A 14271-nucleotide genomic window follows, 5' to 3' on the forward strand; every position below is an offset into this window, starting at 1 on the left:
TATAGTTTGTTAAATGTGTCACCGATAGAAACTTAATTCTTAAGAATAATAAGAGAAAGGGAAAAAAAAGTATTATTATGAGTACAGTAAATAAATACATGATAAATAAATTTGAACTGCCATTAATAGTGAAAAGTATTTTATAACAATAGAAACCACTACATAACAGAAAGTTGCCAAAGTGCCCTCATGAACAAAATAACAGAATAAATGGATAATTACATAAGACGTATGCAGTTTTTTCCCTCTTAAAGTTCTTCAAAAAGCATTTGAAATTATTTTAACTTCTGGATAATAGTCATTTCTGTTGTTTTACTTCATTCAATAACATAATGTTATTTTTATTTGCCAAATACGCAGATATTACACAAATACACTGGTAAAATTAACAGGAGAATTATCAGTGACAATACAAATAGAATTTAGTCATAAAAATGTGAGTTTATTAATACAAACTGCCTATCAAACCACTTCAATATTTTTTTTTAAATCAATTCATCTGGACAGTGGGCACTATTGTCTCCATCGTCTGCTGAATAAACACTAACATACAGACTCCCAAGACCATCCATGTAACTCTAAACTTGTACTTACACACTTATACATATAGATTATCAGGGGAGGGCGCAAAAGGGACAATGAGGAGGAGGTGAGTGGACTTAATATATCATAGAAAGCTGAGGCACACTTGGTGGTCTCGCTATCACCATACGAAAGTAAAGAACCTCACTGATGAGGCCTTTAGAGTACCCCATGTAGGTGTTCTCTCAACTAGTGGAAAAGATCCTCCATCCACTATCTCAAATTGCTACCCTTTTTTATTTCCTGCTGGTTAGCAAGTTCCTCACCACCACCTGAGACCTTAATGTGAGTTTTCAGTCACAGCCATTGCTCTCCAGTTACTGTGACTACTGATTACAAAGGTGGTGTTGCCTCTAGTCCTGAGTTTGAAAAAGGAGGAATGATTGCTTATATGTTTATTCATCTCTTCTATTACAGGTTATATTATTTATTACTTGGTCTTACTAGGTTATCTCTAAGAATAAAAATAAAAAAGATATGTTGCATTACAAATGTTCTAGTCCTCACTGGCTCTATGTAAAAAGTTTGTATACCCACCTTGCTACTTCTAGATCTTATTGCATTAATGAGCATCTCCCTCCTTTCTAACCTGATCTACTATTTGAGAGTCCTTTAGCACTATCTAAACATAGAAAGGTACCGTGGCCAAATAATACCCTCCTTAATTCCTGAATTTTCAATTATGAATACATTTTTATGACACTAAAAAGAAGACGGTAAAAAGAACTCTTTTACACTAAATCATGGAGTTAATTTCATGTGTCGACTACATACATTTTTGTTTGTTTCTTTTCATGTGCATTCTTTATCTTCAGCACACTGAGTTTCCATTTATTTAGTCTACTATTGTAAAGATTTGGTAATATTTCTAATGTGTTTCTTTTTTTTTTTTGGTGTTTTCTTTCATTTGTTTGTCTTGCATTTGTTTAAAGGGAGCCAGGCTTGTGCTATTTATCCAGGCAAGGAACCCAGTGTTTCCCAGACTGACAGCTTGTCTAAAATAATCCAGTTCTTCAAACACAGGGGAACTTTAAAAATGGCAAAAGCATGTTTCAAAGATTTCTTGACATAAGAAACATCCAAATCTATAGAGAACCGTGATAAATTTATTTGAGCCAAATTGACAACAGTTGTCAGGAAGCACAATCCCAACAGATTGAGAAAATGCTCCAGAGAATGGCAATTTTGCAGCTTATTTTATATATTAGAATCAAAGGAGGAGACCTAAGGAGGGTTACATGAAGTGCATTGGAGGTAGATTAAGCGGGCAGGAGAAAGAAAAGCAGGGAAATCTCTGGGATTTGATAAAAGATAAATGGAGAGACACATACTTCTTTTACATTGGTGAGTACTGGATAGTTAATAATTAACATTTACAGCACACAGAGATAATATTTGGGGAACAAAGTAATAATGAGGGGTTCTGTGGTCTCCTGCTCTGGTGTAGTGGGTGTGCCCTGAGGGTTCAGGAAAAAGGGGATTACTCTGACATGACAAAGGTACGTTATCCTAGATGTAAAAAGACAATAGACAGGCCTAGGGAAGGTAAAGATTGACCTTTGTCAAGGAAGCTACAGGCCTTGGATGTGACTGCCTGCCGTGACCTGCTGTTAGCTGGGAATTTTTATGTTCAGACCATCCCACATGGTTAGTTTCGGTCTCTGAGTTTGTAAGGCCCTCATGCAGCCTCTCCTGAGCTCGTCAGGTTTAGTATGTGGCCCCATTTTCATCCACAAATTGAAAATATCTATCAGGCATTAGTTCAAGTTCAGGATTTTTACAAATTCCATGTTTCCTCCTTTGTGGCTTAGCTTTGTAGGAGCTCTGGGGAATTAAGTACATAATTTTAGTTTTATTTGCAAGTATTTAGTACATGCTCAGGAATATATAAATAGGAATATGTTCTTCAAATTGCCTGTTATCTCTCTAGTCTTTATAGTTGATATACAATTCTTCCATGAAGTTGTAATGATTCATCTTCAAAACAGTCATATAAGGAAACGAGGGAAAATACCTTTAGCTCAGTTTTAAAAATCACAACACTCTGCTCCAAAAATGTTGTCTCTCTCCCCGCCGCCTCTACCTCTCTCTGTCAGATACACACACACACACACACACACACACACACTCACACACACTCACACACACCACACACACACCACACACACACACACATTCTCACACACTCACACACACCACACACACACCACACACACACACACACCATGGATTAGGATCCACGTATCTTGACCCTGAACATACTGATTTTGACCAATGGCTGCTGTTAGACCATTCCTTTGGCTTTTGCTGGCAGGTACAGTTGCCTCAGATGAGAATGTAATAAGTAAAGCAATTAAACTAAAAAGTTTACTTTCCTTTAAAGAAGGAAGTTTTTTGATGGGCATCTGGGTAAATCTTTTAACTTAGTGTTTTTGCCAAACAACCAGGAATTTTTGTTATAATGTTTTAATGCTCTTTTGGCCCCAAACTTAGAATGGGTATATTTTTTTTTCAGTTATAAAAAACATTTTGTTTTCTTGTAATATGTATAACTAAAGTTTTGTAAAAGTTTCTCAAGAGCTGCACTGGTCAACATGATAGCCATTGGCCACATGTGACGTTCTTCTTACTTTAAATTAATTAACATGGAATAAAAGTAAAAATCAGTTCCTCAGTTGCACTAGCCACGTTTCAAGGGATAAGTAGCCACATGTGCCAAGTGGATATCTTATTGGACAACACAGAAAGGAAATAAGATAGAGAATATTTCCACTATTGCAGATATTTCTTTTGGACAGTGCTATTTTAGAGTCTAGAATATGTGGCTTCAGAATAGCTAAATCCATTTGAGCATGTGGAAAGCATCATGGTGTGGTAGAAACTAAACAGCATTTTAAAGCCTGGCTTTAAATCCAGCTACAATGCAATTTCCATGCCATAGGATTTCATGGCTTAGTCAGCCTTCTACAACCACCTGCGAGACTGACCTGGAGTTACCAGGTAAAGGACTTGAACAAAAAAGTTCCCATCAATATACACAATCACTTTACTTTTAAAGGGCATTTCACTTTGATAAAAAAGAAAGGGTAGGTATATTCTCAGAATACAGGAGAGTTTTCCGAAGGAGTATGTGTTTGTAGGTTTTTAAAACCTCACTCCACGGTCCATGTTTGTTTTCGATTTGGCACAGACCAATGAACACTGTTGAACAAGCACCGGATCCTAGCCTGCTGTTTGGAAATCGCTGAACTCTGCCACTTGCCAAGGGCATAACCACCAATGAAACTTAAGTTCTCAGAGCCTAGTTTCTTATCTTAGAATGTAAATATAAGCATCCCTTTAATGCAGAGTCATCAGAATTAAATGCCGTGTATTAGTAGAGCATGGTGTCCGGTACATAGTAGGCACTCATAAAACGTACAGCTCTCACTCCTCTCTATTTGATCACAGCCTCCCTTCTAATCTACCGAATCTTTTTACCACATGGACATCTTAAAAAAATTGTTGCACTAGCTACCGGTACATAAATCTTTTCCGCAGGAACCCATCCTGGAGAAAAACCAAGTTAATGGGGCCACTGACGTTAAGAACAGGCCTGTCAAATAAGATAAACTGTGAAAGAAGAACCTGTTCATAGAACACAGAGTCAGGGCATTTGTGACAGCTTGTTGTGTACTCAGCCCTTTTCCCTTTCCTCCTTCCCCCTCCAAGTACGTCAGCACTGGAGGCTGTGTCACAATAATGGGTGACATCAACACTCCTGGAAGTCTAAGATACTGGCTTTTCTTAAACAAAATACTGAATATGCTTGGTGAGTGTGTCCACACGCATGTGCAAAACAGTTTTTAACTTGTTGAAAATGGAAAACATTTTTATATATACATTTGAACATACATTGTCTTTTGTGCCATCATATAACTAACGGGAGGGCACTTTTTGTCATCAAGTACCTTCTCTAACAAAGCCTTAATTTTTGGTGTATAGCAAGTAAAGAGGAGATTACACTTCAGACGAGAGAATTGTTTGCTTATGTTGCATTAACTCCAATTCCATTTGCTTTATCATTTGGATATATGAGTACATGTGGGCCAAAACTGAGGGGTTTTAAGGATTTTTTTGAGGGGTCAAATATCAGGCCAGTCTTTAATTCTTAAAATATTCCTAGGAAGTGAACAAATGATTTAAATTTCAGAAGACTAAGTAACTTCCAAGGTCACATCCATTTCTAAAGTTGTATGATTTTTTCGTGTGTTTTAATTTTTCTAAAACTTCATTTTTGAGAGCAGTGTTAGGTTCACAGCAGAATTATGGAAAAGATCCAGAAATTTCCCATATACTCCTTGCCCTCATACCAGAGTGGTACATTTGTTACAATTGGTGAACCTGCATTAACACATTATATGATCTTTTCAATCATATGAAATATACCTTCAAATGTAATGTTTGTAGAACAGATGTTCTTTAAAGAGTTTTTCCATTGAGTAATATAAGCAAAATAATATAGTAAATTCTCTTTATGCTGATAAGGATGGTGGTGGTGTTTTCCCCTCACAGTAGCTCCCCCTCACCTCTTGAAATAGAGACGACAGAAAAACAAAAGGCTTAGGTCAAAGAAAAGAGAGCTCACAAAATTTCCTTAGGATTATACTGACATACACACGGGCACATACGCAATATATGCTACATAACTTTACATATATTTACATATGAATGTATATACATAAATGCCGTCTTCAGAGGCCTTTGTAACATATGACATGCATACAGTTTTGCTACATCCTGAATATGCACATATGAAATCTATCAGCTATAACTATCAACTAAGTGGGAAAATAAAATTACTTCATTTTATGTATTATTTTAGGATTGTAGGACATAAAAATCAGTAGGTAGGCTGAGCTTGTTTTGTTTTGTAAATCAGTGGTATAAATTATTTATTTATAGTTTTTGCATTTCTATGTAACTGTTGTTTGTTGTCTTTATCATATACATCACTTACATGAAATGGAAAATGTATTAAGATAGTGAGTTGTGTTCCATGTGCTTTCGGCATTGATAAATGCATAATAGATGCAGAATTGTAGTGTTTAAGCACCGAGCCACTGAAGTCATGCGGCCCGAACTTGAATCCTGGCCCCATCACTTGATGGGCATGTGATATTTTGTCCTTCTTCTACCTCTGTTTCCTCATCTACAAAAAGCATTTAGCAAGACATAATCAATGCAAAGTGCTTTGCACTGTACCTGGCACATAATAATCATTTGATAAATGTTAGTTATTATTGTTTTTATAATAATTATAATTGTTTGCCATTTTTACCATTATTGCTTAATTTTGTTGGATATTTGTGCTCTGATTTTTAAAAAAATAATTATATTAAAAGTCTGTTTTAAGAAATAAAAAGTAATGGTAACATTTTACAAGGGCCCCAGTGCCAAAGCCAAGAAGACATTAAATTACTTTGGTGGGCATCAGTGAAAGAGATTTTAGGATAAGGTACCACTCAAGTCTATTAAGAAATTACAATTCGAGGGCAAAGAAAGGTATTAATGGTACGTGAGATAAACTGTTTCCCCATAAAGTTAAGAACTTGGATGGCCTCATTCACCAGTGTTTGTAGAATAGGGAGTTAGCTTATTTGTTAAAACTGAGGAAAAGGTTATAATGTGGTTTCTTCTTTTTCTGCTAATACAGGATATAAATACAAAGGTGCTCTTAAAATGGAGGTAAACATTTCCACTTGTTGACTGATGGCTATTGTTACCATTATCGAAAGACCGTCAAAGCTGTATACAGATACATACAAATGGCTTCCAGTTTGATGTGGAAAGAATTTGGATTGGAAGATATAGTGTTTCCCTGAAAATAAGACCTAGCTGGACAATCAGCTCTAATGCGTCTTTTGGAACAAAAATTAATATAAGACCTGGCATTATATTATATTGTATTATATTATAATATATTATATTATATTATATTATATTATATTATATTATTATATAAGACTTGTTCTTATAGTAAAATAAGACCAGGTCTTATATTAATTTTTGCTCCAAAATACGTATTAGCGTTGATTCTCCGGCTAGGTCTTATTTTCGGGAAAACACAGTACCTTACAGAATACTGAACTGTTTTAATTTTGCTCCTATGTTAATTTACATTAGTTTAGTTCTCAGTAAAATGTTGCTAGACATTCTTGCCAAAAATGTAAGTTTCGATGGTTTTGACTTTTGACCAGAGGACCAAGCTTTTGTGTTAAATGGATTTCTTTAATTCTAAGTGACAAAGGACAATCACATTCAGTTGTGGCTAAAGTTGGCTTTGTTATACAGGAACTTCATTCCCTGAGATTTCGTAAACGGAGGCACTACTTAATTTTTTTCTTGACTTACAGTAGAGGTAGTTTTAAATTAAAAGGCCAAGCAGTCAAGAGGAGCCGTGTCCTCAGGTGAATCTGAAACCAATGAACCACAGGTTTTCATTTGTTTTTTGTTGGTTTGTTTCAGCAGCATATTGTCTATTAGCACTTTATTAAAATAATAATGCCTCCTTTATCAGTAATTTTAAAGGATTCATTATATTATTCTTAAATGTGACATTTATAATTTCTTAGAGCCAACTTGGTAGCCAAATTTTTCAGAATACTTTTATTGCCTGAAACCATAGTTTTGTGATTTTAATACAGAAAGGAGAATAACATAAAATATTCAATATCCTTGTGAATTTAGTACTCAATGAACCCAATTTTTCATGTAGTATTTTAGTATTGACTAATGGGTGTTTTATCAAAATAAGCATGTTTCCTTTACTAAGTGATTTTGAAAGGAATGAATGAACTAAAATGAATCTGAAAAATTCATACAATTATTTGATTTTTTAAATTCTAAAATAGAATTAGTACTTATATTTTAATACATTCAGTTTGATATCTACTTGAAATTCTTAAAGATTACTAAACATACACTGGAATCATTAAAAATGCCTTAAAATATAAAGGCATATAAAATTTTCATGATTCAGTATGTTTGATGTTAAAAGCTAGATATAAAATTGAATATACAGTATGATTCTAAAATTGTCTAAGAAAACATGTATTCCATAAAAACCATATCTAACATACATGTGCTCACATATATCTAGAAGAAAAATATTATTGACAGTTATCTTTGGGTGGTTCTTTAAATTTCCCTTATTTTTCAAAATTTCTATGGTTAATATGTGTTTTACATTCAAAAATATACATTTTTTAAAAGATCAAGTACATTGTGTTATGTACGTGTTTGTTTATTTTATATGTCTGTATTTCAGTGAACATGGGAGTATAGTGGTGAGTAGATATGTTCCTCATGTAGCTAATTCTTGGGTGTTGTCAAATAGCCTACGCTCCCGGAAACATTTTTATGTGCATATTAAAACGGAGAACATACTTGTTTTCCTTTAATCCTGAAAGAGGCAGATCAAGGGCGAATTGATAAATGAGTGATAGTTTTGAGACTATGGGACACCAGGATTTCAAAATACCGAAATACCAATTTTCTCTGTTTCTCAATTCCCTAATCCGATTGACAAACTCCAGAGGAGAATTTTATTCTAGTTTCATAGCGAGAGAGTGAAGCACAGATCACAAAGTTTTTGCAAGATCAGATTCAGAAAGTAAGCCTCAGCCCATGGCTCCTCTTTAGAGCGCTTGTTCACACAACCACTGGTTGTGCTTAAATTTGCGGTGCTCGATACTTAGAGGCAGCACCTACTGTATGGCCACTAATGCTCTTAGTATCTTGGGATTGCGAGTCTTTGCTCAATAGAGTGTAAACTTTCTTCTAATTAACTGCATCTCCTTTTCCTTCTGGTTTGGTAATAATAAGGCGTAGAAAGGTTGCTGCCTCGTGTTTCAACACCGTCTTGAACTAGTTTTCAAAACTATATCCTCAGGTGCTGTTGGTTGAACTTATTTTATAAGATGACAAGACGTTTTTCCACATTTAAGTACTTGAATCATTTCTAGATCCCAATGAGGTCTGCTCCTTCCAATGAGGTCTCTGTAAGAGGGTTTGCTTTGGGATTGTTCTATAGCGTTTAGCCAACATTTCTGGAGTCTTAATACAGAAAGAATGAGGGGAGAAAATAAGGCAGTAAAGGATACCGAAGTAAGGGAAGGATGGCCAAAGGCATAGGGATCATTCCCGACTCTAATGTCATTGCACTTTGAAAAAAACAGAAAATTCAATAGTACACTTTAAGCCTTGTATTCCCCTGCCTCCAGTGGTGCTGGCTCAGCACTCACTCGGCGAGTTATTCTCTTTGGTATGAGGGAAAAGCAGCCCCACTCTGTACCCAGGGCTGGAGGAGGTGACTCTGGTTAGGCCCATGGTACCAGGGCAAGTGACTAAGCACCTCCTTCCACAACATGAGACTGGAAGCCAGCATGACACTGACTCTGCTGTGACTAGGACTGGGGTACACATCTCCTCATTACCCAAAAACAAACATACTTACCTACATACATACATATATACACACATACATACATGCATACATGCAATGTAAAAAATGAGCTTTTATCCCTACTGCCGACCCCTAGCCCGCACTCCCCGCCTGTCCCCCATAAATAACTGTAATCCTTAACAAAAAAAAAAAAAAAGCTTTTTTGTCCTCAAAGCATAGCCATTGCTTGTTGGCAAAGTTTGTTGTTATCTTTGTTTATTTTCATTTAAATGAAAAACAATTATATAATTCTCTCAAAAAAAAAAAATCATGTTACCAGGAGGTCCAATTTCAAGTCTCCGGGCAATGCTCACTGTACAAATTTGAATCTAGCTTCTTGTCAATTTTTCCTAACTGTCTCTCCCTGTCCTATAAGAACCAATAATCTTACTGTGTGGTGCTTATAATCCCTTCTAATCCCACTGCAATTAGCTAGGTTTCCTTGTTTAAAAAGTTCCTCGTTGGGGAAATTGTTCAAGTGGAGCATTTCAGAATTATTTTGTATCATAGTCTTTTTTTGCTGTGTACATTTATTCAATTCATTAAAACTCACACTCTCTTTAAGCCAAATTGTATATAATAACAAAATAATCTTCTGTGGATCTTAATTACCAGGCTGATTTTTGATTAGTGTATAATCAAATTATAGGATACAATTAAAATACATTTATGTAATATTCATTGTGTTCCATACACAAAATAATGTCTGTGTTATCTGCACCATTGTACTTGTGAGACTAGGTCTGATAAGACATTTTAATATTGAGGTGCGGACTTATACAAAGATTTTAAAATTATATATTTGGTATGTATTCAAAGATAATTTAAGCATTATGTAATTTTCAAAAGAAAAGAATATAGTTTATGACCTGTCATTTATTGAGATAATTTGCCACTGAAATACTAGAAATAATTTTACTGTTACTCAAATGATACTGTCTTGTGGTATTTGACAAAAATAATTTCTGGACAATTCAAAGGAGTGAAATATTTCCATCACTAAAATTATAACTCTCTCTTTATGCTTTGACATGGAAAGGAAGCCAGACTGATAAATTATCTTAAATATTATATATTCTAAATATATGTTCTATAGAGCTTGGGAATGAAATGCAACCAAAGAAAGAATTAAGATTTTAATAAACATTCACACCCTTTTCTGCCTAGAGTTATTCAAATCCAATATATCATGTAAAAAATTAGAAGACTTATTTCCAAGGATTAATTTCAGATTGATGTTGTGACTTGCTCAAGATGAAAATAAATTTTGCAGTCAAGCAATTGTAAAGAATAAAATGGAAGAAAAGACTGTACCTTGGGAAAATACCTAGATTTCATACTACTTTAATTTTGACTATGTGAATAATCTCTACAAAGAACAGGTGCCCTTCAATAAATTCTGAAACTAAGGGGGTACAAAATAATGCAGGTTTTCTTTAAATTGTGTTCCTGCCTTTTTTTTTCTGCTTTTGTTTTCCCACATTTTGAATTTCATGCTCTTTGTGTAATTTGATGACAACCATAACAACCGGTCTAATTATTGGTAATGATCCGTTTCCTAACGTCATCCATATGCTGAAGCGTATTTCCTGAGTGTTGTTTTAGGAGACTCAGGTCCTTTTCAGAATTGTTCATAAGTGAATGAATGGTTCCGTGGCAGTGTTCTAAGTGAGGGTCATGTCCAGCTTTCTGTGTAGAATAATTGCATTCACTTTTGATTAAAGACATTCGGTTGGTTAGCTAGATCAAGAAATATTTCATGCAGATTTTGGAAATCCTTCTCACAAATTATTCATGCTAAGAAATACCACGAAGGAACTCTGAGCCCCGGTTTCATACTTTCCTCCAAGCGGAATGTTGCACAACTTTCCTAGCCTTTCCCTGTCCCTCCGAGATACGTCACACTGACACCTTGCTCCTGCATCCCTGGGCACGGTGTAGTGGAGGTTGCTGCAGCAACAGCACACACAGGGTAACATTCCCCCGTAATTACAGTGACTGGGACGTGAGTCAGTTGAGAAGTTTGACGGGGTTTTTATTAGTGTCTGATGCAGTCCGTGTCATCTACAGTTCCTTGCCTGTCCAAGACTCACATACGATGATGCGGAACATTTGATGCTCATCACCTTCAAATGTTAGATGGTCCAGGGACCTTTCACCAAAGCCATTGCAGTTGCAAGCTCCTTCCTTCCACCATATCCCTGCCTAATACCTACAGTAAGAGGACAGGAGTAAAACTCAGGTCCCACTGCTGGAACTCCGTTTCTAGTATTGAATATCCTGTGTGCGTAATGAACAACAGTGACCTTGGCTGATGATTCTCTTTTTACCCAGGAAACTGGACAATGGTTAACATCCCAGAAGACATATTTTCACCCCAGTGACTGGGAAGAACAAGTGCTGAAGAATAAGGATGGAATTACTGTAATTCTCTATGGGAATTTATGAAAATGGAACATACCATTTAAAATTGATCAAAAGTGGTTATAGAGTCGTTGGTAACTTCTAACACTGGATTTGGTTTATTTTTCAGACACGGAGATGACTTGATTGTGACTCCATTTGCTCAGGTAAGCATAGTTTAGTGATTGGACAGGTTTTTCACATTTGAAAATTTAATTTGGGGCATTAGTTCCAGTTCTTAATTTCATGTAAGTCACACACAAGTACAAATACAAATTCTGTGGTTCATTCAAGTAATTCAAAGGCAATGCTAGACAGTGTGACCTTGACCACATTGGTCTGTTTCCTATAAACCCATAGACCTGAAAAGAGTCTTTGCTTCAAATTACAAATTACCTAAGTGACATACTTAAATAGGAACACATTTTTTAACTGATATATCACTGGAAGCAGAAGGCTATATCATGGATTAAATTACATTTAGTATAATTAGGTACATGCTCAGTGCTTGAAACTGAATATTCCAATTCAACTTGATGCTTTATTTACTCCTTTTTTTAACATGTCATTTGTACAAAGATTTAACTGAGTGACACATTTATGTTTATTTATTCCTTTTAGGTATACAAATCATGAAAATATTTTAACCACATGACATAAATATTAGAAGGTGATAAAATGATCTAAAGCATTTTGAAATATATATAATATATAATATATAATATATATTATATTACATATATATTAATACATATTATATATATATTACATATATATTATATATAATATTTTATATACATATATATTATCTATAAAGTATTTATATATATATATATAAAATGGTTGATTACCAGATAGTCTTTGTATAGACCAGTGCTTCCAACAATAGCTATACATTAGAATCACCTAGAAAGCTCTTATCCAAGGCTGCACCCCTGATCAATCGAATCCAAAAATCTGAGGGTTGAATACAAGCACATGCATTTTCAAAGGCCTCAGTATTTTTCAAGAAAAAGTTGAGATCCACTGGTTTAGACAGACTTGGGACAGAATGAGGTAAAACTGATTTAACATGGGACATGAAACAGGCTTAAAGCCAACACTGACTGTTAATAAGAAATGTTAAATATCAGGATATAAGCGATCTAGAGAGGCTATCAAAATCATAGTCGTGTCAGAACTAGCTCTAGTGCCTTGGACAGCTCATTTAACTTCTGTAAGATTTCTTTTTTCCAACTGGTAAAATTGGGGGCTGTGCTGGATAAAGGTAGGCCCCAGTTCAAACCCTATCTTGTCCTCTTGGTAAGTGAACAGTCGTGGGCAACTCACTGAATTTTTCCCAGCCTGATTTCCTCCTCAGCTAAATGACAGTTCCTAGAGTATCCATTTCATAAGGTTGTTAAGAGATAGAAATAATACCGAGCCTGTAAAATGCTCAGCATAGATTCTATTGGGTTGGTGCAAAAGTAATTGCAGTGTGAAAAGTTAAAAATAATGGCAAAAACCGCAATTACTTTTGCACCAACCTAATAGGAGCTCAAATACTTAATGCTTTTTTAAGTGTTGTTATTGGTAAGGGCTCATTCATCTCTAAAATGTTATAATATGGTTTTGTTTTTTTTCTTTAAATGCATAATGGTAGTGTTTGGGTAGTAAAATTATGTACAGTTCTTTCACTTTTTCAAGTTTCCTGAAGTTTTATAATTGCTATAATTTAGATAAAAAAACAATGAATCCATAAGTAACACAACTGTAGAATAGTGATTTTTTTTTTGTTAGTGAAAGCAATTAAAAATAGAATACAATCACCATCCCTTTCAGAGAGTCAATCTTTGTTTGCTTAAGGTTTTGCTGGAGATCATAAATTCTTTCCAGTAACTATATTTCTATATTCAAAAGTTTTGTGCTCATGTTTTAATCATATTTTGGGATAGCAAAATCATATAAAGCTAAGGATTTTTGCATGATTACTACTGAGAACCCATAATTTCATTTGTAAGAGCTGAGAACTGGGTGAACAGATCAAATCAGGCAAAATAATATAAATAACCATCACCAAATGTAGAAACAATGTTTCCGACTTGACCTTATTCAGGTACCCAGTCTTGCTTCTAACTAAAGTCTTTAGGTATTGTTCTAAGAAAAATATCTCTAAAAATATAGTTAGAAACTGAAAAAAAAAACAATATTATGTATATGATACCTTATCTTTTTACTTCAAATAAGATTTATTAATTTCCAATAAATAGATAATAAATTTGACTTGGTCCCTACTATCAGCACTCTTAAATTCTAAAGAAACCTAATCTTTTATATAATCAGACACTTTCTATAGTGTGCCTATAATCTCAAAAAAACAAATAGAATTTCAGTACACTGAGAAATATATATATATATTTAAAATATTGCTTAATATATGTTAGTAAACTGTTTAGATAAATAAGTGTGGTTAATACCCTTGGAAATTAGAACTTTAAATATAAACCACTCTTTGTAATATGTAGGCATATCTGATGCCTGAAAATAATCCTGGAATGTATTTAGAAGAGTTTGCTTGTGACTAGCTTAATGACTCATAACACCTTGAAGAGGGTCATTGCCCCAGAGACTGCATATTCTTTTATATAGTTTTCATCACAGTTTTCACAAATGGTCTTTTACTAGGGTATCTGATCTAGAAAGTTCTACTAGAATTCAAAGTAATAATAATAATAATAATAATAATAATAATAATAATAATCTCTTAATAGTTTTACCACTGATAGAGCATCTTTGGGAAAGCAGATAAGAAAAAAAGCCCA

The 14271-nt window shown here is 34.5% G+C and overlaps 1 protein-coding gene across 10 annotated transcripts in view; it reads left to right on the forward strand.

Annotated features, from left to right (window-relative positions):
• Positions 1 to 14271, forward strand: part of PDE4D (phosphodiesterase 4D) — a 1186109-nt gene that overhangs the window by 995160 nt on the left and 176678 nt on the right. For all 10 annotated transcript variants that reach the window (XM_081054416.1, XM_081054412.1, XM_081054418.1 and 7 more), the window contains one exon: positions 11601 to 11637. In XM_081054416.1, the coding sequence (XP_080910542.1) occupies positions 11601 to 11637 (37 nt within the window). The remainder of the gene's footprint in view (positions 1 to 11600; positions 11638 to 14271) is intronic.

Source organism: Rhinolophus hipposideros (assembly GCF_964194185.1).
Source record: "Rhinolophus hipposideros genome assembly, chromosome: 7".
NCBI classification, from domain to species: Eukaryota; Metazoa; Chordata; class Mammalia; order Chiroptera; family Rhinolophidae; genus Rhinolophus; species Rhinolophus hipposideros.